Raw genomic sequence first — 25,312 nt, forward strand, 5'->3', positions numbered from 1 at the left:
TTTAAAGGGCTAGCTGAATTTTTTTATTTTTTAAAAAATCTATATCCAAATGCTTCATTTTATAGGACATACTTTTCATGTATAGATTTGTTTTAGCAATCAAATTTTACAGAGTCCCTTGCAAAGGAATGCCTGTTAGTGATATAAATAGTAATCGGATGCTAACTTTTTGAGAATATTTACATCTGACTTTCCCCTTCTACAGCTAGCAAGGCTCCTCCTCGTGCAATGGTTCTCAGTTTTGTCATTGATTTTATATAAATGAAAATTTATGCCTTATGAATATGAGTTTCAGCTTGTCCTTTCTCACAGCGTCAACTTTTATCAGGAGCTGGTTTCTGATTTTGTAGCAATACCATCAAAATTACTCAGACTTTCCTTTACACAAATGCAAACTCATGATATATTAACAAATTTCAGTTGATTTCCAATGTAAATTTACAGAAGCAAAGAATATGTGAAAATGCTGCAATGTCAGGGTTGTATCCAACACTATCACTGCACATAACACTATCGCTTTGCTCCCATAATATGACTTCACCTCCCCTGTGGCAGCCTTTTGTACACCCTCAAAATCTGCTCTGGGGGGTTGGGGGGGGGGGACACCACCTGAAGCAGAGTTAGAAGGCATGAGAGGTGCTATAGGTGGGGATAAGAGGAAGGTGAAGTCCTGTTTGCTCATGCCCTTAGTTAATGTACCTTACATGTCTGTTATCTTACATCATTTCTTGGTTACTCCCATTTTTTGGGAGCATGGGAAATATTACAGTGAAGCTGGTGTTTGAATGATCTACCAGTTCACACCACTGCACAAAAATCTCAAGATTCTAGTTGTGCCAACCAAAACGGCATTAAAATTCTACCCCTGTCACTGACATAGCAGTATTCCAGCTATTGGGAGTATTCTTCCGTATGTTTCAGTTGGATCCAGCCTTTTCTCTGTCTGTCTCTTGGTAGATGTAGCAAGTGAAGAAAAGAAGAGGCTTGAAGAAAAACAAAGAGCTGCTCGTAAAAACAGGTCAAAGTCAGAGGAAGACTGGAAGACAAGGTCAGTAAACTGGGGGCTAAAGCACTTGATTTAATAGTTTACAAATGCTTTTTCTAACTCTCTTTTCAAATGTGTGCATACTTGGGAGTGCCTGGCAATACTACACATGTCCACTGCTTATGTGCTGCAGTACTTTGCCATTTCAAATTGCTCATAGTCTGAAAACTCACTGCACCATCATTTTCAAAAGAGGCCTTATATTTTACAACAGTGATTTAACTACTTACTTCTGCTAATTTCAGTCATTACTAGATTTTTTGCTCATGTTAAAAGCTTTCAAAAGCGCTTAGGTTTAGCAGTAGCCCCTTGTATTTCAGAAGTGGAATTAGACTTATGAGTGAGGTAAACAAATTGTTTTCAGTAGAGCCACATTGGAGTCTGTGAAAATCCCTAGCATTTTTAGGCCAGCAGTGGGGACTCAGAATTAATTTGTAGCTGGTCCCAGGGGAATTTAGAAAGAAGGGTACTTTTGACCTCCTTTCTCTCTCTATCAGTGTTTGATTGAAAACATTAAGGGTAGGCAGACTTGGAAACTCTCCCGTTGAATACTCTGTTGTATCCCAAGCAAGTTAAATGATTCTGAGACAGGAGTGGGAATACAACTGCGAAGATACTACAGTCTGATGGAATAGAATTTTGGTACAATTCTGTCTTGAAGTTTAAAATTTGGAATTCATATCCAATAAATGCAACGAGTCTGCATTTTGAACTTGTCAAGTAGCTTCAAGCTCATAGTGGGTTTGTGGTTTTTGTGCAATTCTTAAGTCTCGGCACTAATCGGTGTGCTTTTCCACTTGAGTCTCCAATAGATGCATACCTCGAGCAAACACAGTACACATGTAATACTTCCACCCATATTCCATGAAAACATGAGGTCTGCATTCCCTCATTGTAAAAGACATGCATTGCCTGTGAACATACATGCATCTGTGTGGACATACATACATGGACAGCCTAGTGTTAAGGTTTTTTTATAATCTTTGCAATTTAAGTTGGTTTGAAATGTGTCTCAGGGCAAGTTGAATGATAGGGCTGTAAAGTTACCTTGTGAAATGCAGACTACACTCCCATTCTTAAAAAGGCATTTAAACCACAACTTCTGATTGTAAAAACATATTGAACTTGATTATTGTGCTTGTAAAGTACATGCAACATTATACCAACTTGAAGGAAGCAGGCTCACTCTTGTATACACAGTCCATACAAGGTGATTTTAGTGCTAAATACAGAATGCAGCAATATGTCAAATAGACTGCTTCTTTGCCACATTTAATATCCATGCGTGTTTCTTTCATAATGGTAGAAATTCACATACCTTTATTGTGGGCATGTTCACAACAATGGTTGTGAAGCCATTTCAGTCCCCCCAAATAGGACTTTAAAATACCTTTTATTATTATTATTTGCCAGTAAGCAACACTTTCTAAAACTGGAGAAATGACTCCAAAATTTTTTTTGAACTGTTGTTCTTTTTTTTAGGTTTCATTTGAAATTTTTGCCACTTACACCTCACATACTGGTCCTTTTACACAGATGTTATACTGATAGGACAGATAGTGTCAATATTAAAAAGTGATACAATTTTGTGCTTTATAATGGTAGAACACCAAAGTAATCATGTATTAAATATTCAGTTGCTCCAGTGGCTGTATTTTTTTTAAAAAAATAGTTCAGCCAGAAATCTCATAATTGGGAGATTTAAATACTGCTAAGTAGGGATGAAAACACATCAAAACACTTCAATACAAGTTCATCTAGTTGCATTGGAAACTCCAGGATGAAAAAAGTTTTCCTAAAAGAAGAAAGTACTGTATATATCAGGCAGGGTAAGAGGCTCGATAGCCCAAATTATGAAAACATTCAACTCTTGGTTCAAATTCATGTCCATATTTAAAATCCGTTTAATTGTTTTAGGTACTGTTGCTGTTTCTTCAGTATAATTAAATTCAGCAGGATGTTTCAGTTGCTTTGCAAACAGGTCAATGAACCCAAATAACCCTGGACTATTGTGCAAAGAATGTGATGGGATGAATTGCTTCTGAAATAAAACAGCTGAAGTTACGAGTGACAAAGATTTCTGGCTTGTAAAAATAAATTGTGAAATTGCATGTTTAATGCAAGATAAAGGCAAGGTTTTGCAATACTGTACGAGCTGCTTTAAGGCACATCAGTAGTCAGTGTGGGAAACGAGGCCTGCCACATGGCAAAGTACTAATTTTCTAAATGAGGCAAACTACCTCCCAGACCTTACCTTTCTCACAGAAGGCAACAACAGGGCAGTGCATCAAATCATATGTTTCAGAAATGCAAATTTTCTACTGCATTGGTCAGTGCGTATCAGAATTGGGACAAGCAAGTCTTTTTTAAAAAATCAGTGGGTAGCTAGGACAATGATACATTGTTGATTTTAATGGGACATGAATGCTTGACTGTGTTCTGGGCTACTTTTATTATCCCTGGTAAAGAGCCAAGTGCGTTGGTGTGAACAGGGACAGCATGGATTCCCAGTGGAAGTGTTTTTCCCCGTTGCTGGGATTATTCCTCTTCATTGCCCCACTCTACATTTTTAGCAGGGAGATTGTGAGATTGTTTTTAAAAAAGAAAAACAGTAAATGCCCTTTTAGAATTCCAGTCCTATGTTTTAACTGTGAACAGAGAATGTGAACAGAGTGAATGGTGGACCGTGACTCCTGTATATTATACTATTAACACAGTGAACTTGTAAAGAGACAGACGGATAACATGCTGTATTATTGCTTTACTTTGAATTATGCATTTATTTCTACAGAAGTTGTATTTTTACATGGAATTGCTCAGTGCTCCTAAATGCCTACCATATGTTACAAACATTATGCAGAGAATTGCTAGAAATTGCACCCCGTGTGATAACTTGCCATAATGCTGGGTATCCTAGTACTCTGGTGAAAACTGTTATGTGCAGTGCAGATTCTTCTGGGAGGCGTCTTGCTGTGGTTTGAAAATTCCCATCCTGGTTGGGGCTGACTCCACACTGGAGTTGGAGCCCAATCTATGGAGGGCAGCAGACTGGGAAAGGCTCTGCTGCAACCACAGAAAGTCAGATGCCTTTGGTCCCTCCTGCCAAGGTACTTGCAGTACAAGCTTTTCAGGGGGAACATGCACACTTCCTCATGCTGGTTTTGAGTCCCAGGAACATAGTTGAAGGAAACAGAATGAGAAACTGACACTTTCCTCCAAGCTCAGCTGCCAGTTTGAATATTCATCATCAGGAACCTTTTCTCAGATACTTTTTGTCCTGTTGCTGCCAGACATGGTCCTATTTAGAAATCAAGTACCTCTATACTGAGAACAAACTAAGCTGTACGTTAGGAATTAAAACTTTAGAAGCTTCTGAAAGTTTCCTCTGGCTCCAGACTTGGGAGTGTCATTGTGTATTCTTCGGTCAGAAGCTACTGAGCAGTCTGTGCATAATAGCTTTTACACAAACTTCCAAATGTTGCCTTCATAAAAATACTTATGCAAAGTAGGGGACACGAGCTAGCTGCCAACAGGCACTAGACTCTACACTTTCCTTCATGGTTTGCTCATTCAAATGTCTTATTGTTGCTGTAAGTTGCATTATGTTTTGTCTCTTTTTAAAAGTCAGCCAGTGGCCCAGGGACCCAGGTTTGATCTTTTCTGATACTTTTTTTTGCTTGCTTTCCTAACATGTTTGGCTTTGCATTTTAAGGCTTGAAATTGTTTCCAGTTCCTATAAATTAGTGATACTCGAAATATGAATTTGGTCCTCTTATTAGAATTCTGTCGGCTTTCCAACTTACCCAAATTGACTATTCTGATTTTGGGTTTTTATTTATTGGGGGGGGGGGGAGTGTTATTCTTAGCAGTTCTGGTAAACTTGATGCTTAATACAGTGGTGCCTCGCAAGACGAAATTAATTCGTTCCGCAAGTCTCTTCGTCTTGCGGTTTTTTCGTCTTGCGATGCACGGTTTCCCATAGGAATGCATTGAAAATCAATTAATGCGTTCCTAGGGAAACCGCCTTCAGACCAGGTCCGGGGACAGACTGTCCCCGGACCTCTTCTGAAGGCTGGGGGGGGGGGGGACAAGGGCTTTTCTTCCCACCCCCAGCATTTTAAAAAACCCTGGGACAGCGGAGGACTTCTCCGCTGTCCGGGCGATCTTAAATGCTGGCGGGCGGCATTTTAAAATCGCCCCGGGACAGCGGAGGACTTCTCCGCTGTCCGGGGCGATTTAAAAGCCCCTGTGAAGGCAGGCAGGGGGGACAAAGACTTTCGCCCCCCGCCCGCCTTCAGAAGGTGTTCCCGTCCCCCCCCCCCCCGGCTTCTCAGCAGCGTTCCGAAGCGGGGTGGCTGGGGCAGGTGTTCCCGCCCCCCGCCCGGCTTTGCAGCAGCACTACGAAGCCCGGCGGCTGGGGCAGGTGTTCCCGCCCCCCCGCCCGGCTTTGCAGCAGCGCTACGAAGCCCGGCGGCTGGGGCAGGTGTTCCCGCCCCCCCACCCCGCTTCGGAGCAGCGTTCCGAAGCGGGGTGGCTGGGGCAGGTGTTCCCGCCCCCCCGCCCGGCTTTGCAGCAGCGCTACGAAGCCCGGCGGCTGGGGCAGGTGTTCCCGCCCCCCCACCCCGCTTCGGAGCAGCGTTCCGAAGCGGGGTGGCTGGGGCAGGTGTTCCCGCCCCCACCCCGCTTCGGAGCAGCGTTCCGAAGTGAGGTGGCTAGGGCAGGTGTTCCCGCCCCCCGCCCGGCTTCGCAGCAGCGCTACGCAGCCCGGCGGCTGGGGCAGGTGTTCCCGCCCTCTCACCCCGCTTCGGAGCAGCGTTCCGAAGCGGGGTGGCTGGGGCAGGTGTTCCCGCCCCCCCCGCCCGGATTCGCAGCAGCGCTACGAAGCCCGGCGGCTGGGGCAGGTGTTCCCGCCCCCCCCACCCCGCTTCGGAGCAGTGTTCCGAAGCGGGGTGGCTGGGGCAGGTGTTCCCGCCCCCCCCCACCCCGCTTCGGAGCAGCGTTCCGAAGCGGGGTGGCTGGGGCAGGTGTTCCCGCCCCCCGCCCGGCTTTGCAGCAGCGCTACGAAGCCCGGCGGCTGGGGCAGGTGTTCCCGCCCCCCCCACCCCGCTTCGGAGCAGCGTTCCGAAGCGGGGTGGCTGGGGCAGGTGTTCCCGCCCCCCGCCCGGCTTCGCAGCAGCGCTACGAAGCCCGGCGGCTGGGGCAGGTGTTCCCGCCCCCCCACCCCGCTTCGGAGCAGCGTTCCGAAGTGGGGTGGCTGGGGCATGTGTTCCCGCCCCCCGCCCGGCTTCGCAGCAGCGCTACGAAGCCCGGCGGCTGGGGCAGGTGTTCCCCCCCCCCCCCCGCTTCGGAGCAGCGTTCCGAAGCGGGGTGGCTGGGGCAGGTGTTCCCGCCCCCCGCCCGGCTTCGCAGCAGCGCTACGAAGCCCGGAGGCTGGGGCAGGTGTTCCCGCCCCCCCACCCCGCTTCGGAGCACCGGGAGAAGCGATCTCCCCGCAGCCCCTTGCTTCAAAAGAGGTCCGGGGGCAGACCTCTTTTGAAGCAAGGGGCGGTGGGGAGAAGCGATCTCCCCGCCGCCCCTTGCTTCAAAAGAGAAGACCCGCTGTCCCCGGGGCAAGCTTCGTTTTGCGAAGCAAGCCCATAGGGAAATTCGTCTTGCGAGGCAACTCGAAAACGAAAAAACCTTTCGTTTTGCGAGTTTTTCGTCTCACGAGGCGTTCGTCTTGCGGGGTACCACTGTATTTAAATAGACCTTGAATGTTAATGTCCAGGGTTTCTTAAGATGTACCTGGGAAGGAAAGGCAGAGGCATATATTCTTTTCCAGTATCATAATTTTTAAGATTGTTTGGTAGTTTAAGGGTGAGTTTATACCATCATGGAAAGAATTTTAATCTCCATATGATGATTCTCTCCTTACCTGTCAATTCTTTTTAATACATCCAATTTGTCAAATTTTGTGAAGTACAATCAAAACCTAACCTTCAAAACATGGATGTGGGGTTGTATATACAGTAATTCTTCACCAGAGGAGGGATAATAGTGTTAAAACTCAGTCGACTTTTCTTCCCTGTTAAAATGATAATATAAACTCAGTTTGCACAAGGTGCGGTAGAATAGTAAATGTACCCAACAATTTATATTGGATTATTTGCAGTATGTATGTATGTATGTATGTACTCACTTCTGCCTATTCCTAGCACCCTCATGCTTATTGGACCAGTTTGGACAGTCTTTTCTAGCTTTAAGAAGTGTCCTGCCATGCAACTCCCCTGATGTGCATTGCTTCATTCTTGGCTTGTATTATGCCAGTCTCCCTTGTGTTCCAGCTGCAGAACTGTGCCTTAGTACAAGCCAGGAATAAATGGCAGGGATAGCACACAAGGAGGTGGGAGGAGCACTTGGTCCCAGCACTTGTTCTTGGCTTCATAATCTGGGGCTTATGTATTGTCTTTTTACGCTAAACTGAGCCATGGATGAAGGACCATTGCAAGATGGCTAGAGTGTTGCAGCGACAACGCTACCTACCTCCTGTCACCTTCTCTTTTTCATAATGGACACCTCTGTTTTTTGGTTTGTTAAAAAAAGCAGCGGCTGATTTTTTATTTCCCTTTTCACAGCGAGATAAGAAACTGAAGCTCACCTCTTTCCAGGGCTGTTTTGGGTGCTTGCTTCAATTAAATTTGCTAGTTGTTAAATTTTGAAAGCTGGACTGATATGCATGTAACTAACCTGCAAAAGGAGGCCTAGCTTCCAGGATCACATAATTAGCCAGTTGTCATGTGTCCTGACATGACTTTGTTGTCTCCATGCCTCTGAGCAGGTGCATGGGAGTGGAAAGGAAGGAAGGCAAGCTGGCCAGCCCACTATAGTCTTCTGGCTGAGAGCTCTCTCCCCTAAAGGAACGAACAAAATACTTGGACCCATCCCTGAAATGAGGCCACAGAACAGTTGCCTCCTAATTGTGTTTCTCACTCAGTGATAAATATAATTAATTTCCCCATTCTCTCGGTTGGATCAAAACGTAGTAAGCAGGGGAAACAGTGGCTCAAGTAGATAGTGAGGAAGATAATTGTATTGCACTTCCATTGTTTCTAGAATATATATGGCAGCTCAAGCATACATTGATTGGAATATAGATACTGTGTTCAAAAGCATGTGACCTTTCTCCCTTCTTTTCAGGTGGTTCCACCAAGGGCTGAATCCATACACCAGTGGGCATGACTGGCTTTACTCTGGGAACTACTGGGACAGAAACTATTTCAGCTTGCCTGATATTTATTAAACTGCATCGGGAAGTCTGAGACTAACACAAACAAGTCTTAATCAGTTTTCAGTGTTTTCCTTTGTTCCTGTACTCTTAGAAAAAAACCCAGCTCTGAATTTTAATTGAATGTACTATATTCAGCAGCTTCTGCAGCAATTATGGTAGCACAAGATTACTGGGAGGAGATTTTGTCCACTCCCCTATATTAAACCATGTATAATATGCATACACCACATCCGTTACAGGGAGGAAGAGCACTACCTATATTTGCTGAAGAAACAGTGCAACTCATGTTCCGTCCCACCCAGGTCAAATAGAAAATAGAAACCCTTTGGGTTTTCTGTCTTTCTCTTTGGTCAGTGATAATCTGCTCACATAATGGAAATTTGAAGCCTCTTATGAAACAAATATCAAAAGCACACTCGGGAAATGCAATACTACCATGGCTTGGAGGCAGAGAAGGGCATGCCACTCTTGAGAAGAATTACCCAACTTTCTGAAAGTGACATTCCATTACTTCATAAAATACTGGATTATAGATTATTAGCCTCAAAATGTTACTCTCTCTGCACCAGCCTGCCCTTCCCATTCATCTCAAGATACTAAGTAGGATTAACTGGTATAAAATACTCAGAAATGTCTATTCCATGTTTAGTGCAGTGTTTTGAATTTGCTCTTACAACTTTTATTACCATGCTCAAATCTTTATGGAATTAAGAGCCATTTAAATCTTTAAGAGTTTAACTAAAATGAAGTATTTTATTTTTTAATCTGCAATGCACTTAAGATGTGCTCAGCACTATCATAGGTGGGAGGAACTGGTCCTAAGCAACAGCATAGATATTTCAAATGTATCTGGGTATTTGCTGTCAAAAGCAAACTCTCAAAGGAAGTTGTGCGCATTTCAAAGCCAGCAAGGCAGCTCTGAAACTACTGTACACAGCAGATTTACCCCTTTGTTTGGGGTACATTAAACTTTATGGGATTATATATTTGTATAAAACTGAGTACATAAATTCCAGAGGGCTTGCTGCTCTTGTATAATTTAATTGCTGTTTGGAAGTATAGTGTTAACTGAATAATTTAATTGCTATTAATAAAGACTTTAAACTGCCTCATGGCCGGAATTTCTTTATTGCATTCAGGGAGGTGGGGTATCAAACCAGGAAAGGGTGGATTTTTTAAGCTTTGCAAAATGTTTATTGAATCAGTTCACCCTAAAGCATATTGGTGGTTGAATAGTTAAGATAGTAAAATGAATGAGATTAGTTATCCTAATTTCAGCAATTTTATAGAAGTCCTATTATTTATCTTCCCACCACACTGCTGGGGGGGGGAGGTGAGAGCATGTTAGTCCAAATGGGCCTATTTGGAGGGCCAATGGTAACCCACAACTGTCTTACTGCCCCAGGTTGTCTAGCATACAGCAAAGGCTTGCTTCACATATTGTATAATTTTGAGGTGGGAAAGGACACTTTGTGTTGGGCAGGAGAGATGGGGCCCCTAAACTTTCGTAAAGTCTTCTGCCATACCAGGGAACTTGGAGAGAGGGAAATAATTAGCCTCTTTCTTAAGTATGGGCTTTAGAACTACAAAGAAGCAGTGAGTACTGCCGCTTCTCTATATATCCAAAGTCCAACTTGAAATAAGAGCTTAGCCTACCTCTCTCTCTCGAGCCCTCGGAATTGCCAGAATGACCACAATTAATTTCCTGCTACTACAACCACCCAAAAATTGTGGGTGGAGGCTTTCTAGTTCCCACCTTGGGATGGAAAAACCAATGGCTGAGACAAAACAGCATTCTTATATGAGAGCCTGTTTTCATTTTGCAGTTGCATGGAATCTCCATGCCCTCATTCTGTATTTCCTGGACATGACGTTCTATTTTGTCAATTACCCAGTCATAAGACTTCTGACTAAGGGCCTTCCAAGTAGCGTGACAACTTACTGGGAAGGGAATATTGTCCTGAACTTTAGGAACTATATAACAATAAGGGCAACGTTCATTTAGACTTTCTTTCCCTAGCAGTCCATTTTAAATTTCTCAAATAGATCAAAGGTCAAAATGAGGAAAGTGTCCTGATTTTAGTTCACTACTCCTTGATTACTAGTCTTATAACTAAATACCAATGCTTTTTAAAAAACAGTCTTTAGATAAGAGCGCTTGCATTGCTTTATTGCGTGTATTAGTTAATCAATTTCTAATTAAAGATGCAGGTTTCCATTCTGGGGTGAAATGTTGAACAGCACCTCTTCTCAATCTGGGAGGGAAAAAGTTTAACTCAGTGAATTTAGCATTTTTTGTACATAGCAGTAGCAAAACATCGGCACATATGCTCTACTGCATTCTCTTGCAGAAAGGTATAAGGACTCAGTGCATTCTAACCTGACAGCAACTCTCAAACATTCTCAGCCAGAGGTCGTTGTTCCCAGCCCTACAAACCAAGTTCTTTTAACTCGAGAATTCAGTGGTTTGAGCACCCGAACTGTAACCAGCAAAGCATGTGCTCTGTGGCCTTCCTTGCAGCAAGAAATTGGAAACTACAGTTTGAAGTAGGTTTCCAATTTCGGCTTTGAGGCCGTGTGCGAACAATGTTTTGCTGATTCAGGTGTCACAGCAAACCGACTGGTGCTAAACAAGAACCTTGAAAGAGCAGCAGCATGCAAGAGCAGAGTGAGGGCACCATGACTCTGCAACTCATTTCCGATCCTCTTAAGGGGGTGGGCTAACTTGTAGCACCCCCACCCTCAGCTGTATGTTTGCTTTCATCACATATGCATTAAAAAACAATCTCGGCAGCAATCTACAATCAAACACGGTCATGACAAACATAATGGATCTCAGCTCTACCCCACTACAGAAACAAAACAGCATATTCACTGGGTGATGAAAAAGTGCTAAAACAGAGGACTATCTTATTTCTAGTAGAAGTTCCACAAATGGGGCACAGTAGCAGAGAATGCCCTGTCTTGGGTCATCAGAAGCAAGACCTCCTCCACAGATCTTTAACTCCAAGGGTAGTAGATACAGAGAGATGTATTCGGGGACCAGACTCTATAAACCCATGGCAAATACATGTGGGATGAAAATGAGATTATGGGGGAGCAGAGAAGAGCAAATTCTGGAGGCTTTTGTTGACATGCAAGGGCTGCTTAGAGAGAGGCAGAGATTTAGTAAGCCCTTGCTGATGTTAGTCTCCCCAACTTCAGAATTATTTCCTTTGTGCAAGTGATTCACAAACCTATCTGCCATGACAGACAGCAGGGATTCTATTAACTCTGTTTTTTAAAGTACAATCGTGCACAACTGTGCACAAGTGGAAGGGTGCCAGGAGAAAGAATTACAATTACAGTAGTTTGGTGCTCCCTGTTTCCAGCTGAAACATTGCAACCAGTGCCAACCAGAAGGGGCACTGATTTCCACAGATGTCATGGTCCTACCACCCAAATGGGAACAGAAAGCTAAGGCAGAGCATCTTCCTAACCTCTTCTGAACTATACGTAGCAAATAGGAAATTAAGGCTACAGCCATAACTGGGAGTAAGTCCCATTGGATTTAGTAGGACTTACTTCTGGGTAGACACAGAATCACACTTTTTATAGCTTTTCAAAATAATTTATAAGTTTTTGTGATTCTTACAAATGACTTCTTCACGCAGCTCATCGTGCAATGAAGGTGTAGGATTTGAAACTAAAACCCCCTTCCACAATGCCAGCTTACTCAAGGGCTAGCCTGCCTCTAACTGGATGTTCCATACAGCTATCAATTGAGATATCTTTCTTTCTCCAGGTTCAGAGGCTGTCTGTCTCTGAATAGGCTGGTGGAGACTAACAGAAAAGCATTATTAGCCTCAAACTCTGCTTGTGAGCTTCATTTTGAACCTGGTTTCCATTGGGGGGAATCCAGGGATGTTGGATTAGATGGGCCTTTGGAATGGGCCTGCTCTTCTATGAAAAGCCTTTTCATATAATCTGATCCCTACCCCATTTTAAAGAAAAGATTGCTCTTTTCTATCTATCTTGAATCAAGTTTTTGCTCTTTTAGCCTGTGAATACAACCCAGTGCTTCAAGAATCTTAACAAATCCCACTGTTCTGACGCATGAAGGTTTTTATTCTGTAATACTATACAACTGACAGGAAAATGATGCATTTTAGCATCTCTATAGCCTAAAAAAGTTTCTAGAGTTGCTTACAAAGATCAGATAGTCAGGTCTCGCTTTGAGGGAGAAATTTAAAATCGTGTAACTACACGTAGTTATTGGGAAGGTGGAAGGTGGAAATTTTTTGGTTGGAGTACCTGAGAACACATTGGGAAAGAATGGTGGTTGGAAAGAATTGGGGGAAGGAGGGGGTGAGAGATGGAAGGAAGGATGAAAAAGAGAGGTGGAGAACAGAGGAAAAGGCGGAAGGAGGATGCTGTGCTCTGGCAATCCCAGAAATAGTTTCCCTCTAAGCTGGCCTATCATTACTGCGGAGCTTGTGCAAGAAACAGAAGTAATGATCATTATCACCATCTTTATATAGCCTTAATTAATACAAGTAAAACATTAATGTGTACCAATATCTACTTTTGTGTTGTCCACCCCCACCCCATCCAAGCTTTTAGCCCGGCTATGAGCCTGAAATTTGTCCTTCACCTCCAACTACTACATTAAAGGAAATGGATGTTTATGTACAATTTTGGTGCAGCTAAACTGATACTGTCTACACCGAAGGTGGGAATGCATCAAGTCTGTAAGAGCTACATGGTGTTTTAACAGATGCCTTAACCCCGTTCACGTGTTACAGGTGAGACATAATTGTGATGGTTGCAGAACAGAACCATGCTTTTAGCCCTGCCTGCACCTGACATACATCTGTATGTGAATAACATGAGAAAATAGGCATTGAATTACGGAATTCAAAGCTCAGGCATGGAATTGCTGTCCTACACAAAAATCCACTCCTAGAGACCCTGTCCCCCTCCTCCCCATGGCTTTTCCTAATTTCATCAGGGAGATGAATTTTGTTGTTCCCATTGTCAAACAACTGTAGATCTACCAGTAGAGCCCAACCTACCTTCTCCGCATGCCCCCTGCCAACCTGGTCTGCACTGTCAGGAGCTTGCCAGGGTTTCTTAGACAACCCAAGCTGGAGATGCCAGGGAATGAACTGTGGACATTCTGCCGGCAAGTCATGTGGTCTACCCTCACTCTTCCAAATGTAAAATTCTCCTTAGCAGAAAGCTGCCACCACTGCACTCTTTTACAAATATTTTACCTGCTATATTTTTAATTCTGACATGGCTTTCTGCCTTGTACTGATGCAACTGTCAGCTCTCATCACATCCACGCTATATATGGAAAGTACATGAAAGGCAGATTTAAACCACATGGCTTCCCCAAGAGAACCTTGGGAACTGTAGTTTGTTAAGGGTGTTTGGAATTGCAAGTCTACAGTTCTCCAGATTCTTTGGGGCAGATCATGTGCTTTAAATGTCTAGTGTGTTTGTGACCTATGTTATTGGAAACTACTCCCAAAAGTATGTTTACTTCATGCCCATCTTTGCAGGTCACATCTATTCATGGTTTAATTTCTCGATAGGACCGAATTACACCCACCCACCCTTTGTAGGCTATGCTATCTTTAACTACTTGGTCAGCTCATGAAGATGAGAACTGTAACTATTGCAGAACTGTTTTAAGTACAACAAGGCATCTGCATTATGAGGCCCACCAGGCTAGAATGACACCACCAAGCCCTCAGCAGCTCTTGAGCTCCTTGTGGCATAAACTGGCCTCATCTGCTGGCAACAAAGTTGCATTTGACCCATTTACACGATGTTTGTAGGAACTGATCTACTGTTTCATAATCACTGCAATTTTACAACACCAGCACTTTGACAAACCCCAGATCATCCCCGAATTTAAGTCTACTATCTCCCCCTCCCTGTTTGGCTATTCTCATACACTCTGATACACTGAGTAATTGGCCCTCAACACCATGACATGTGTCCTTTTAAACAATACACTAGACAACATCCAATGTCATGTGAGGAGTAGGGCTGGGAGTGGATAGGTAAGGCCTGTGTCAGAACTGGACATCTGTTCCACAAGCAGGCTGACACTGTTGGTTGTCACCAATACAGAGCAGCAGTTCTAAAGCATCAAAGCAAAGGCAAACCGGGGAAGATTTTCAGAAGTAACAAAGACAGCATTTCATGGATTGCTGAAAAAAGAACGGAACTGATCTGCATGTCTCAGCAAATCTCTAGAAAACCTGCAACCTATTCCATACTTTCAAGTTCAACAACAACAACCAGAACAAAACTACTTTTATCTTTCACATGCAATAGCAGCTGGAAAATAACTCTGAGTGGCGTTCAACTAAGTTTTACTCAGACTTATTCAAATGAATGGCTCCAATTTAGTGATGTTCATTAATTTTAAAGGATCTGCTCTCAGTAAAACTTAGTTGAATGCCATTAAAGATAGCTCTTCATTAATTCTGCAATGTAGAAAAAATTGCAGCAAGTATTCTGTGGACCTTCATCAAATTTCTAACCCAAACTTAGTCTCCAATAATGGACAATGCACATGAAGGAAAAGGAAAGCAAATGACAACAGATTCAGCAAGGGGGCTCACAAGCTTCAAACCCGTTTCTCAGAAACTGGCCAAATGCACATTCCAAAGGAAATCAACAACATCCCTTCAGTCATTTGCTGAGTATTTTTTTAAATGTTCTATGAACAACACTTGATTTGCCACTGCATCTCTGAAAAAGGGACACACTCACCAAACCAATTAAGATGTGAATGGCATCAGCACCCTCATACAGCTCAGAGCACTATGTCCTTGGAAACAGGGTCCCAGGTGCATAACTGGGCAGGGAACAGATGTGCACAACACAGTGCTCCATGTGCCATTACCCTCTCTACGCGCTAAGCCTCTCTCTCCATGCACTACAAGTCCCATCGTCCCTGGCCATGCTTGCTGAGGCTGGTGGGAGTTGTAGTTCAGCAACATCTGGAGGGCCAAAGGTTTCTTTACACCTGCATCAAGTCCTTTCCTGAATACAAAAGTCCTACCAATGAATTGCGGGGCAAGGTATTCAATTTCCAAACTTTTAACTTTTCTGCCAAACAGAACAGAATTTAAGTTTCATAAAAAAAAACCACAGAAGCTAAGCACAAACTTTTGCATCAGAGCCATCACCTGGGAATACATTCCATTGAAATCCGTAGGATTTGAGTTCCAAGTTGAAAGCTTATGGTCATTGCCAACTGAGGTGTGTGCAGAGAATTCCAACATTATTTTAGTGTCCCATTTTCAGCAGCTCACAACCCTTAAAAAATAAACTACCTGTCTAATATTTATTTTTCACCGTTCCCAATATGAAAATGGTACAGCTTCTTCTCTAGAGGGAAATGCATAAAATAAATGTGGGGTTACGGACACCCCCCCCCCCCGTTTGCAACCATGGAAGAAAACTTTCTGATCCCAGAATGGCTGCAGCATATTAGAAATGTAGCCCACTAGAGAATACATCTCTACAATCAACCAACCAACCAACCAACCAACCAACCAACCAACCAACCATTAAAATAACAAAGTGAACTGATCTACTTACCCTTTTGCTATTCTGTCCTGCGCACAGAGGCAGTAGTAAATGTGATCTCTCCTGCTATACCATAGCTGCCTGCAAAGGGTGCTTTATCCCCAGCTCCTGAGCCCTTCTTCCCATTCATCACATCTTCCAGTGGTATGGCAACTGAAAGAAAAACTGGAGTTGGAGGCCTGCCGCTATCCTGTGCGGAGTTAAAATTGGGATTGGCCATTTTCGGATCTGCTGCCCTGGCAACTGGTACAGGTATCGTAGCGAACCTCCTCACAGTCCCACCAGTATCCTGCTGTGCAAGGACAGCATGGCCAGGTATGGGTTTCCAGTCCTGTTTATTCTGAACAGAAGAGCCCACTAAAATGAAAGGTGGTGCATTTCCCTTCTTCCCTTCTTCCATCATCACATAAGTTGGAGAGGACACTTGTGGTGGTTGGCCTTGTTGTAGCATCTGCGGCTGTAGATACTGCGGCTGGTCCTTACCACTAGATATGAATAGGGTTGCCTGGGGAACAGGAGCACCAGTTCCAACAGGTGGAAGGGGTGGTGGAGGTGGTGGTGACTTGCGACCTTGTTGATGCATATCAGTTAGACAATAGAGAGTCCACACATTAGAATATGGTGGTGGTTGTCCTGGTTCGCTTGTTGCCATGGCTATAAAATAAAAATTTAAAGAAAATTTGCTGGCATGAAAGACCATCTAGTAGGATGTACGAACTGCAGTCACATTGCATAGCCTTACTCACAACTTTATGCCACAAAGAAAGGATGTTACAGAGAGGAGAGAATCCCTGAAGGCAAAAGGGAGGACCTTGGCATGGCTGAAATGGAGAACAGCAGAAGAACCGGTTCTCATAATTTTCGAAATAAATCCAAAGTATCAGATTCACAACTTTGGGGGGCAATTTTTGTCATTAGGTACTTCTGTTGGTTGTAAGGATACTGTTTTCGTATGGGTGACCCAAAGATCATGGGTTGAAAGTGTCTCCTCGACCACAAGTCCTGTCCAGCCATGCCAACCCTTTGTGTTCCTCTAACTCCTGTCCCCTTCGGCATTCTCTCTTCTGTAAGATGCTTCCAGACCTTACCTACCTACACCTCTCTAATGGGAAGTGACTCTAGGGAATAGTGTGCCATCGCAGGGCACACTAAGGCCATGGGAAAGGTGCTAGGAGAGCTTCTCCAGCTCGAGAACAGGAGTGGGCTACACACTTCTCACAGAGGGAGAGCAGAGAACGAGAGGAAACGGTGTCGCCATGGGAAGCCAATCCTCCAGCTGCAGCAAGATCTGCAGTTCTCAGCAAGAAGCGAATAGTCCCCTCTCTGTCAACAATCTGGAGAAGACCAGGCCTAATGGGACAGCCCAGGCAACCACCACCATTTCTTTTAAATGCAAAAACCTAAGCAGTGCCATGGCTGAGCATCTGAATACTAGTTTGTTTTTTAAAAAACACAACCTGAAGCCACGGTCACCCACATCACATTCTGTTAACCGCTGTGAGCATGTGTGTAATTTTGATTCAAGATGCATAGTCTATTGTGAGAGGGGCTAATCATGGTTTAAAGAAGGGCCAAAAGGCATTGGCCTAACTCCCCGCTGAATGTCATCCTGCTCCTGCCCAGTCTGCTTGCAGGAAATGATACAAGACTTGAGCAGAAAAATGGGGCAGCTGGCACTCACGCAAGGTATGTTTTTGGGCCTACTCACAATCAACCATGCACCTGGAAAAAAACAGAGGCAAAAATTCCAGACATGCACATTTCAGTTTGGTGCTGTGGGCTCTGTAACTCCCTAAACGCAAAAGTGACCAATCACTTATCTCAACACGGCACTGCCATAGATACTTGCATTTAAATAATTAAAGCTCCAGTCCCCAAGGCACTGTACCAGCACAAGGCCTTTGGGGTCACAACCACACCATTCATTTAAAGCACATGGTTTCCCCGACAAAGTCCTGGGAGTTGTAGTTTAAGGGTGCTGGGGGCTCTGTGAGAGGTAAACTGCAGTTCCCAGTATGCTTTGTCAGGGGAGCCATGTGCTTTTAATGTACAGTGTGGGTGTGACCTCAGTCTCAGCTGAGCTATGGGCACAAGTGCATTTGAGGAGATGGAGCCATCTGTTGATTATGGAGCAATAATAGCACTACAACATGGAATAGGCAGCTTTCAGAAATATCTTGACTTTCTTACCTGACATAATAAAACCTGGATCAGCTGAACTCAGTTCCTCTGCAGTATCCATCCTGTCATGGTCACATTCTGCATCATCTGCAGATGGATCTAGAATACTAGCAAACTGACCTGCATTCTGCGAAGCCATCAGCGGATTAAAGAGACATGCTACAGTGTCTACGAAAGGAATTACTATCTGCTGCGGAAACTGCTCTACATACGGTGGTGGTTGGGGCTCTCCACCAGCATTGGGATCATCATCACACATGGGGGTGAGCTGTATGTCTGATGTGAGCTCAATTTCACTTGAACAAGATTCAGCCCGCAATGGGTCTTTATCAGGAGGAGGTGGTGGTGGTGGTGGCGGGGGCGGCTGTTCTTCCAGCAAGGGGTCTGAGGAATCTGGATCTGCTACGTCAGCAGGTGGCTGCTCAGCCTGACTGCCTGAGGTAACTACCTCCCCAGGAGCAGAGGTGTGGCTTTGAGTGGCGGACCCAGCCCTGAGAGAGTGTACAGAAGCTGCAGGGGCAGCAGGTTCTGCTTCTGCTTCTGCAGGGGCAGCAGGCTCTGCTTCTGCTTCTGCAGGCGCAGCAGGCTCTGCTTCCTCGGGGGCAGGCTCTGGTTCTGCGGGGGCAGGCTCTGGTTCTGCGGGGGCAGGTTCCGGTTCCGCGGGGGCAGGTTCCGGTTCCGCGGGGGCAGGTTCTGGTTCTGCAGGGGCAGGCGGTTCCTCTTCTGCAGGGGCAGGCGCTACTTCCGATGGGGCAGGGGCAGGTTCCGGTGCGGGTGAGGGTGGCGGGGCCTCTGTGACTGAAGCAGCAAGTTTCTCTATACTTTGGGATGAGGTAGGGAGCGTCTGCACTGAGACCGCCACATCCTTCAGTTCAGCTTCGGAAGAAACAGGTTCAACTTTACCTAGCATCTGGGATGCCAGCTGGGCTGGATCGGCCGGGACGTAGGCGAGCCCAGCTCCCTTTTCGTCCCCAGCCCTGTCTACAAACTCGTCCACGGTCGATGGGTACTGGGTTGTCTTGGTGCACTGTTCACGGCGTGGTTCTTCACTTATCTGGTCCTCTTCTGTGTCAGTCGATTTCTCCTTCCGTTTTGGTTCGTCACTCATCGGAGCCGTCGTGTCCACCTCTGGCCTATATGCATCTCCCACGTCAGCCCTTTTGCGGGGCACCTGTGCCGCTCCAGCTGTCCCTTCTGCCCATCCTTCCACTGCAGGGTGAACAGGAAACAAGGTTAAGCAGCTTTCTTCTCAAAGCGCTTTCTCTCTAAGCCACCAACTTGCAGTTGCCGAAAATCACCAACTTCCAAGTCTAGTTTGAAAAGCTTAACACTTATTTATTAATTGCTGGGAGACTCAATGAATGGCTAACAGCTTGTGAAACGTTGAGGTTGTTCCATACATTCAACTGTCAGATAGTGTCCACTTGTCATTTCAAGGCTGCACAACAGGAGCCGGTTTTCTGCAATTCCCCAAAGACTGGCTTTTAAAAATACTTTCGCTTTATACTTTAAATGCTGAACAGGAAATGTCATAATGACCTAGACAACATTAATCCCTTTCCATAAAGCCACTTATTTCCTTTGGAGAGGGGTTACAGCTCAGTGACAGAGCAAGTGTTTTTTAAAACCTCTTCCTGTAATAGTTAGCTCATGATCTTTGATTTTTATATTTTTAATGTGGTTTCAATTGTACAGATGTAACTGTTGCAAACCACTTTGCTATTTTTTATTTAATTTTCATATGCAAGTGGTTTTTTTTAATGAACAAATACATATACAAGGTCTGATGTTTGCTCCCCACTGCTGCCAGGCAGGACTGGGAAAAACCTCTATTCAAAACCCTGGGAAGTTGCTACTAGTCAAGTATCAACAATACTGAGGTAGATACTGGCCTGATTCAGTATTAGGCAGCTGTGTTCTTTATGGAAGGTGTCTGCTGAGCACCACTTTCTATAAACCCCAGGTTTCTACAAATCATAAGTGGATCCTTTCTACTTCAAACAATTCATCTGCTTCTGGACTATTACCAAATAGTGGTCATGGGCCTTATGGACCTGACCTGATCTCAAGGCCGAATAACCCTAAATAGCCACTATGAGGCGGCTGCCCCCCTGTGGCCACATGTCCATTTGGCAAGTTGCATGTGCACTATTCACTCCTTGTTTTCCTCTCACATCCACTCAGTAGCCTAATTTAGAAAGCAGGGGAGACTTTTTCGCTGTTGCTATTGTTAAACAACTGGGCATGAGAATCCTTATGGACCTGCTGTGAATCACTCTAGAGATCTACCTTCCGGCCACCTCTGCCTTACAACATAGATAGGGTATTTTGTGACTGCATGAATAAACTTCCCCAACCTGCAGCTACTTATTTGTTGCATATTTTCCACAAAAATACAAGTCAACTTTCTACCAGGGATGAGGAAGCTGTGGGGCCTTCCGATGTTGCTGGGCTAGAACTCCCACCATCCTTGAGTGTCGGCCATGCTGTCTGAGGCTGGTGGGGGTTGTATCAAAACAACCTCTGGAAGGCCACAAGTTCCACCGTCCCTGACTGCTGACTCAAACAGTCTCTCTTCAAATCGCCATTTGACGGGATCTCTCCAAATCCAATTTAGCTGCCTCAGTTATAATCCCTTTTTGAGGGAGACAGAATAACACATTGCAGTAGTTCTGTGATCCCGTTTACAGGGGCGAAACGAGGCTTTATTTCACCCAGGTCAAAGACCCAGTTTGGCACACACACACACCCCCGACCATGTGCATTTGTGTACACACAGAGAGGCTGGAAGCCTCAATGGTGCCCCTCTGAAGGCTTCACCCGGGGCAAAAAACCTGGCTAGGTCCCCCACAATAGCAACAGCTCTGCTGTGTAGCATATTTTAAAAGGCATGAGATTCCAGGACTCAGGCTATGATATACGTGGAAGACTGATGTGGCAGAAAAGGGGTTTCTATTGCTACAACTGATAACAACTGTTACTCCTGTTACTAATGATACGGTTCAATAGTCTTTAAACAGAGATATCAAGTCTTTTTAACTCAAAATGATGATTCCAATACAAAAACTGCAGGCTATCATTTAGAAAGAAATACAGTTTGCATAGTGCCTGTCAATATATTCTACATACTATCTAAAGTTTATCCATACATACAATTCCTAGTGTTTTAAAACACATGTGCTAAAACACAAGATTGCTGATTTCCCCCCAATACAAGGAAGGACAATCTTTACTGCAATTAAAAGGTTAACAATCAATGTTTCACTCTGATTGACACATTTTGTATTTAATTCAGTAACATTTAAGAAAGAAGGGTTTCTTATTTAATTTTCCTGGTGCCATTTTCCAGGGTGAAAAGCACCCTTCCCAAGCTGCATTTTCTTGTATGGGGTGGGTTTCAGCTGGAAAATGAGATGAGGAGGAGAGCCCCCTTTCCCCCATGCCAAGCTTCCACTTCAAATCACACCCTCAGCGGCTGCACTGTATTTCTTTTAAAAAGAGGGAGGGAAGGCAGGAATGATCCACACTATAAAGTGCATTCAATGCACACTTAAAGCAGACTGCTTTCCCCAAAGAATTTCAGGAACTGTAGTCCCCCCAACCTACAATTCCCAGGACCCTTAACCAACTACTACTCCCAGGATTCTTTGGGGGAAGTCATGTCCTTTAACTGTGTCTTGGCTGTGCTTTAAATGTACGGCATGCATCTGCCTGTGCTAGTTCTTGTCCCAAGAAGTATTGCTTTGCTGCTAATGTCTTACCTCTAGTCATATGAAACTCTCTCACCAGGTCTTTAATGTCTAAATTAGGATGGTCTGGAAAGAAAAGGTGGGAAAAGCCAATTAATTTTAATTCAGGGTATCAGATTTTACAAAGGCTTGAGGGGGTGGTTTGCTGACAATTTATAAATTGGAGCCATTGCGGCAGTACTGTTAGTCCAAAATGTCACTGAATTACTCTATAAACTAGTATTTAACTTTTAAAAAGAAGAAAAGCAAACCTTCTCGGAAAAGTATAAGTTCCCTGAAATACACAGCAGCAAATTCAGTAATGTTAGAGGGACTGGCTTTCAGAACTGCTCTGCTCACTCCCTCAAGTAGAGTCTTGAGGCCATAAGGAACCACCATCCTGGGCTTTGTGGTATGCATTGTTGCCACTTGAAGACAATACTGCAATTTCACAACTGTAAGGAAAGGAAACTGGATGAAATAAACTGGTGTTTTCTACAATCTACACTACTTTCTACCCATAACCCACATGGAAGGTATCACTCACAGTGATTTTTCAGGGCCTCTAGTGGACAGTAATGAGGAAGTTTAGCATAGACCTCTTATGGGAATTTTTGGAGGGGAAGCCATGTTAGGCTGCAATCCGCACCTACCTCTTTGCCCAGTTCACACTGCTAACTACTTGCACCCCCCCCAAGGGTAGCTGTAGAATGATGTCATTTCGTGCATTTATATTCTGCCTATTAGGGTAAACCCTCCCAAGGCAGCTAACAAAAATCAATACAAGATAGCATTTCAAGAGGTGTTAGGCTTCTGCAGCAAAAACAACAGAAGTTGCTTCCAAACCCATTTACTGAGCATTCCTATTGATTTGTTTGCACGTTTGTGTGGAGGGTTACACACCTCACTTTCCAAGGTATTTCCCCATCACTCTCCGAATCACAAAAAATACCACCTGAATTTGCAGGTATGCACTTGAATCACACCTGTAAATAGCAACAGGTGGAAGATGCCCAGAGACTCTTATAATGCCTTACAGATTAACAAATTTAATATGGAATCAGCTTCTATCAGGTGCATGGAGTGTTATACTGAGTTACAGAATACATATGGGAATTTTGGGGGGGTTGGGGGTGTAAAAAGTGAGGTCAGCAAGGGAAATAAAATGCAGAAAATATTAATTATGCACATTCAAAAACCAGTTAAGTACATCCTTATCACCACACCTGTATTGTATTTCCAGCTATATTTCTACTCAGACCTAAATGTGTGTGTGTGTATCTACACACTCACACAAATATGCATCTGATGAAGTGGACAAAGTGGTCCACGAAGTTTATGCCATAACAAGACACAAATAGCAGAGAAATTTGCTGGGAGTCTTCCCTGTGGGGAGGGTAACCACAACTGAAATAAATCATCCAGCCGTAGTAGGGCGCCGCTCCCTCGGGCCCGTACTCCGACGCCCTTCCCTGCACGCCCCTCGCCCAGCTTCGCGGCCATGCACGCAGGAAGCCGCCCCTCGCTCGGTTCCTTGTTTGCTCCCCATCCAACCCGCTCGTTCTCCTCATCAGCCACAAGGTGGCTCCCTCGCTCGCCAAACCGCCGCTGGCTCGAAAGCCGCCCGACCTTTCTTTAAAAAATACTTCGCTAGTCGGCTACGCCAAAGCTCCCGCCTCGCCCCTTGCCGGAGCCTCCTCTGGAGCGGCGAAGAAGACCGGCGGACCTTTTATATCGAGATGCTCCTGGTGGGCGGGGCTAGAGCGCACGCATTTGTGAGGTCACAAAGGCCGAGTTAGACCAGCGCTAAGGAAAGGGCGGGGAGGCCGGCCCTGACGTTCGCCAGGCCTACTCTAGATATACGCGCGAAGCCCCTCAGCGCGGCCAACTCGGGATGAGCGCGCGCCTCACTGAAACAGGCGCGAAGGGATTCAGCTGCAGTTATTACACGGCCGTTACATAAACGTGTGTCATTATTACAATAAAAAACCCGCCAGTAGCTTCACACGTGACGAGTTATCTAGTGCAGAGAATTAATATGCCCCTCCCTGTTTGCATTTCCAGGTGAAACTGACCTGGCTGCGCTCGTTTACCTGAGGGAGGCGAGTGGGGGAAGCTCTTATTAAACCTGTGTTGTTCAACAAGAGGACGACCCCGTGCTGGCAAAAGGCAATTTCCCACATTTAAATTCAAGTTATATTGGCAATTAGAGACGGTGTGGCATAGTGCCTAGGGTTCAAATCCCCACTGAGGCATGAACTTCACTAGCAGACCTTAGGGCAAAGCACTGCATCTTAGCCTCACCCAGCTTACAGGGTTCCTCTGATGATAAAATAGAGAGCAGAAGGCAAGGTGGTTATAAATGTGTTTTTTAAAAATTGTTTTCTCTGAAAAGATTGTTTACAATCTGTAACATGCTTCTCCCACACCTATAAAATGTATCTTCATACTGCTGTCAAATGTTAGATTGCACTCTCATGAAGACACATAGCTCTCTCCTTCCAGTATTTTGGAGGTGCTTTATAAATAAGCAGCAACAAAATGGATGCCTGCATACGTACAAATTGACAACATACACGAGGCATGTGGAAATGAGTACAAAAGACACGTCTCTTAAATGTTTGACTTTTCAAATCCACTTGCAACTTGTCAAGAAATGCTATATAACACTGAAAAGCTCAGCTATTCATCATTAAGTTCTCCCCTAGCTCCCTTAAATCTGTAGAATTTCACTGCTTGAGTGCCTTCCAAGGGCCATGTTGTTGTTGTTGTTGTTTAGTCGTGTCTGACTCTTCATGACCCCATGGACCAGAGCACGCCAGACACTTCTGTCTTCCACTGCCTCCCGCAGTTTGGTCAAACTCATGCTGGTAGCTTCGAGAACACTGTCCAAGCATCTCATCCTCTGTCGTCCCCTTCTCCTTGTGCCCTCCATCTTTCCCAACATCAGGAAGACTCCAGGGAGTCTTCTCATGAGGTGGCCAAAGTATTGGAGCCTCAGCTTCACGATCTGTCTTTCCAGTGAGCACTCTGGGCTGATTTCCTTCAGAATGGATAGGTTTGTTCTTCTTGCAGTCCATGGGACTCTCAAGAGTCTCCTCCAGCACCAGGGCCATAGGTAAAGGTAAAGGGAAGCCTGACCGTTAGGTCCAGTCGTGGCCGACTCTGGGGTTGCGGCGCTCATCTCGCTTTACTGGCTGAGGGAGTACAGCTTCCAGGTCATGTGGCCAGCATGACTAAGCCGCTTCTGGTGAACCAGAGCAGTGCACGGAAACGCCGTTTACCTTCCCGCCAGAGCAGTACCTATTTATCTACTTGCACTTGACGTGCTTTCGAACTGCTAGGTTCACAGGAGCAGGGACCGAGCAACGGGAGCTCACCCCTCATTGCGGGGATTCGAAACGCCAACCTTCTGATTGGCAAGCCAATCAGGGGACTGTTGGCATCCGCTTCTGTGAGTATAGCTATATGATGCATGTGCTTTCTGAACATTTGCTA

At 44.8% G+C, this 25,312-nt stretch overlaps 2 protein-coding genes across 12 annotated transcripts in view; one reads left to right on the forward strand and one right to left on the reverse strand.

The window, feature by feature from the left end:
* OSBPL1A (oxysterol binding protein like 1A) overlaps positions 1-9,420 on the forward strand; it is a 158,787-nt gene extending 149,367 nt beyond the window's left edge. For 5 of the 6 annotated variants that reach the window (XM_028737144.2, XM_028737139.2, XM_028737142.2 and 2 more), the window contains exons 27-29: positions 958-1,048; positions 4,670-4,693; positions 8,222-9,420. In XM_028737144.2, the coding sequence (XP_028592977.1) occupies positions 958-1,048; positions 4,670-4,693; positions 8,222-8,324 (218 nt within the window). In that variant the 3' untranslated portion in view covers positions 8,325-9,420. The remainder of the gene's footprint in view (positions 1-957; positions 1,049-4,669; positions 4,694-8,221) is intronic. The other variant, XM_077933091.1, reaches the window with a different exon arrangement.
* A 1,041-nt stretch (positions 9,421-10,461) lies between these two features.
* CABYR (calcium binding tyrosine phosphorylation regulated) lies at positions 10,462-23,813 on the reverse strand. Of its 6 annotated transcripts, none has more exons than XM_028737148.2 (6): positions 23,461-23,793; positions 22,087-22,269; positions 21,848-21,901; positions 18,096-19,295; positions 15,918-16,058; positions 10,462-10,567 (listed from the first exon to the last, which is right to left on the reverse strand). In XM_028737148.2, exons 2-5 carry the CDS (start codon positions 22,232-22,234, stop codon positions 15,925-15,927), a joined length of 1,536 nt encoding a protein of 511 aa, XP_028592981.2. In that variant the 5' UTR covers positions 22,235-22,269; positions 23,461-23,793; the 3' UTR covers positions 10,462-10,567; positions 15,918-15,924. The 6 variants fall into 6 exon arrangements, with proteins under 6 accessions (XP_028592981.2, XP_028592980.2, XP_028592985.1 ...); XM_028737147.2 differs by having other exon boundaries at positions 23,444-23,782; XM_028737152.2 differs by having other exon boundaries at positions 15,918-16,559; positions 18,990-19,295; positions 23,444-23,745.
* Positions 23,814-25,312: the final 1,499 nt, after the last annotated feature.

The sequence above is a fragment of the Podarcis muralis genome, chromosome 8, assembly GCF_964188315.1.
Source record: "Podarcis muralis chromosome 8, rPodMur119.hap1.1, whole genome shotgun sequence".
In the NCBI taxonomy this organism is placed as follows: Eukaryota; Metazoa; Chordata; class Lepidosauria; order Squamata; family Lacertidae; genus Podarcis; species Podarcis muralis.

Bases quoted from the DNA above. Each gene is read 5' to 3' on its own strand.
- CABYR (XM_028737148.2), bottom strand. From the start codon at position 22,234: ATGCATACCACAAAGCCCAGGATGGTGGTTCCTTATGGCCTCAAGACT. The intron at 21,902-22,086 runs GTTTGCTTTTCT...TTTTCTTTCCAG, and splicing joins ACTTATACTTTTCCGAGAAG to ACCATCCTAATTTAGACATT. The intron at 16,059-18,095 runs GTAAGAAAGTCA...TTTTTCTTTCAG, and splicing joins TCCAGGTTTTATTATGTCAG to TTGCCATACCACTGGAAGAT.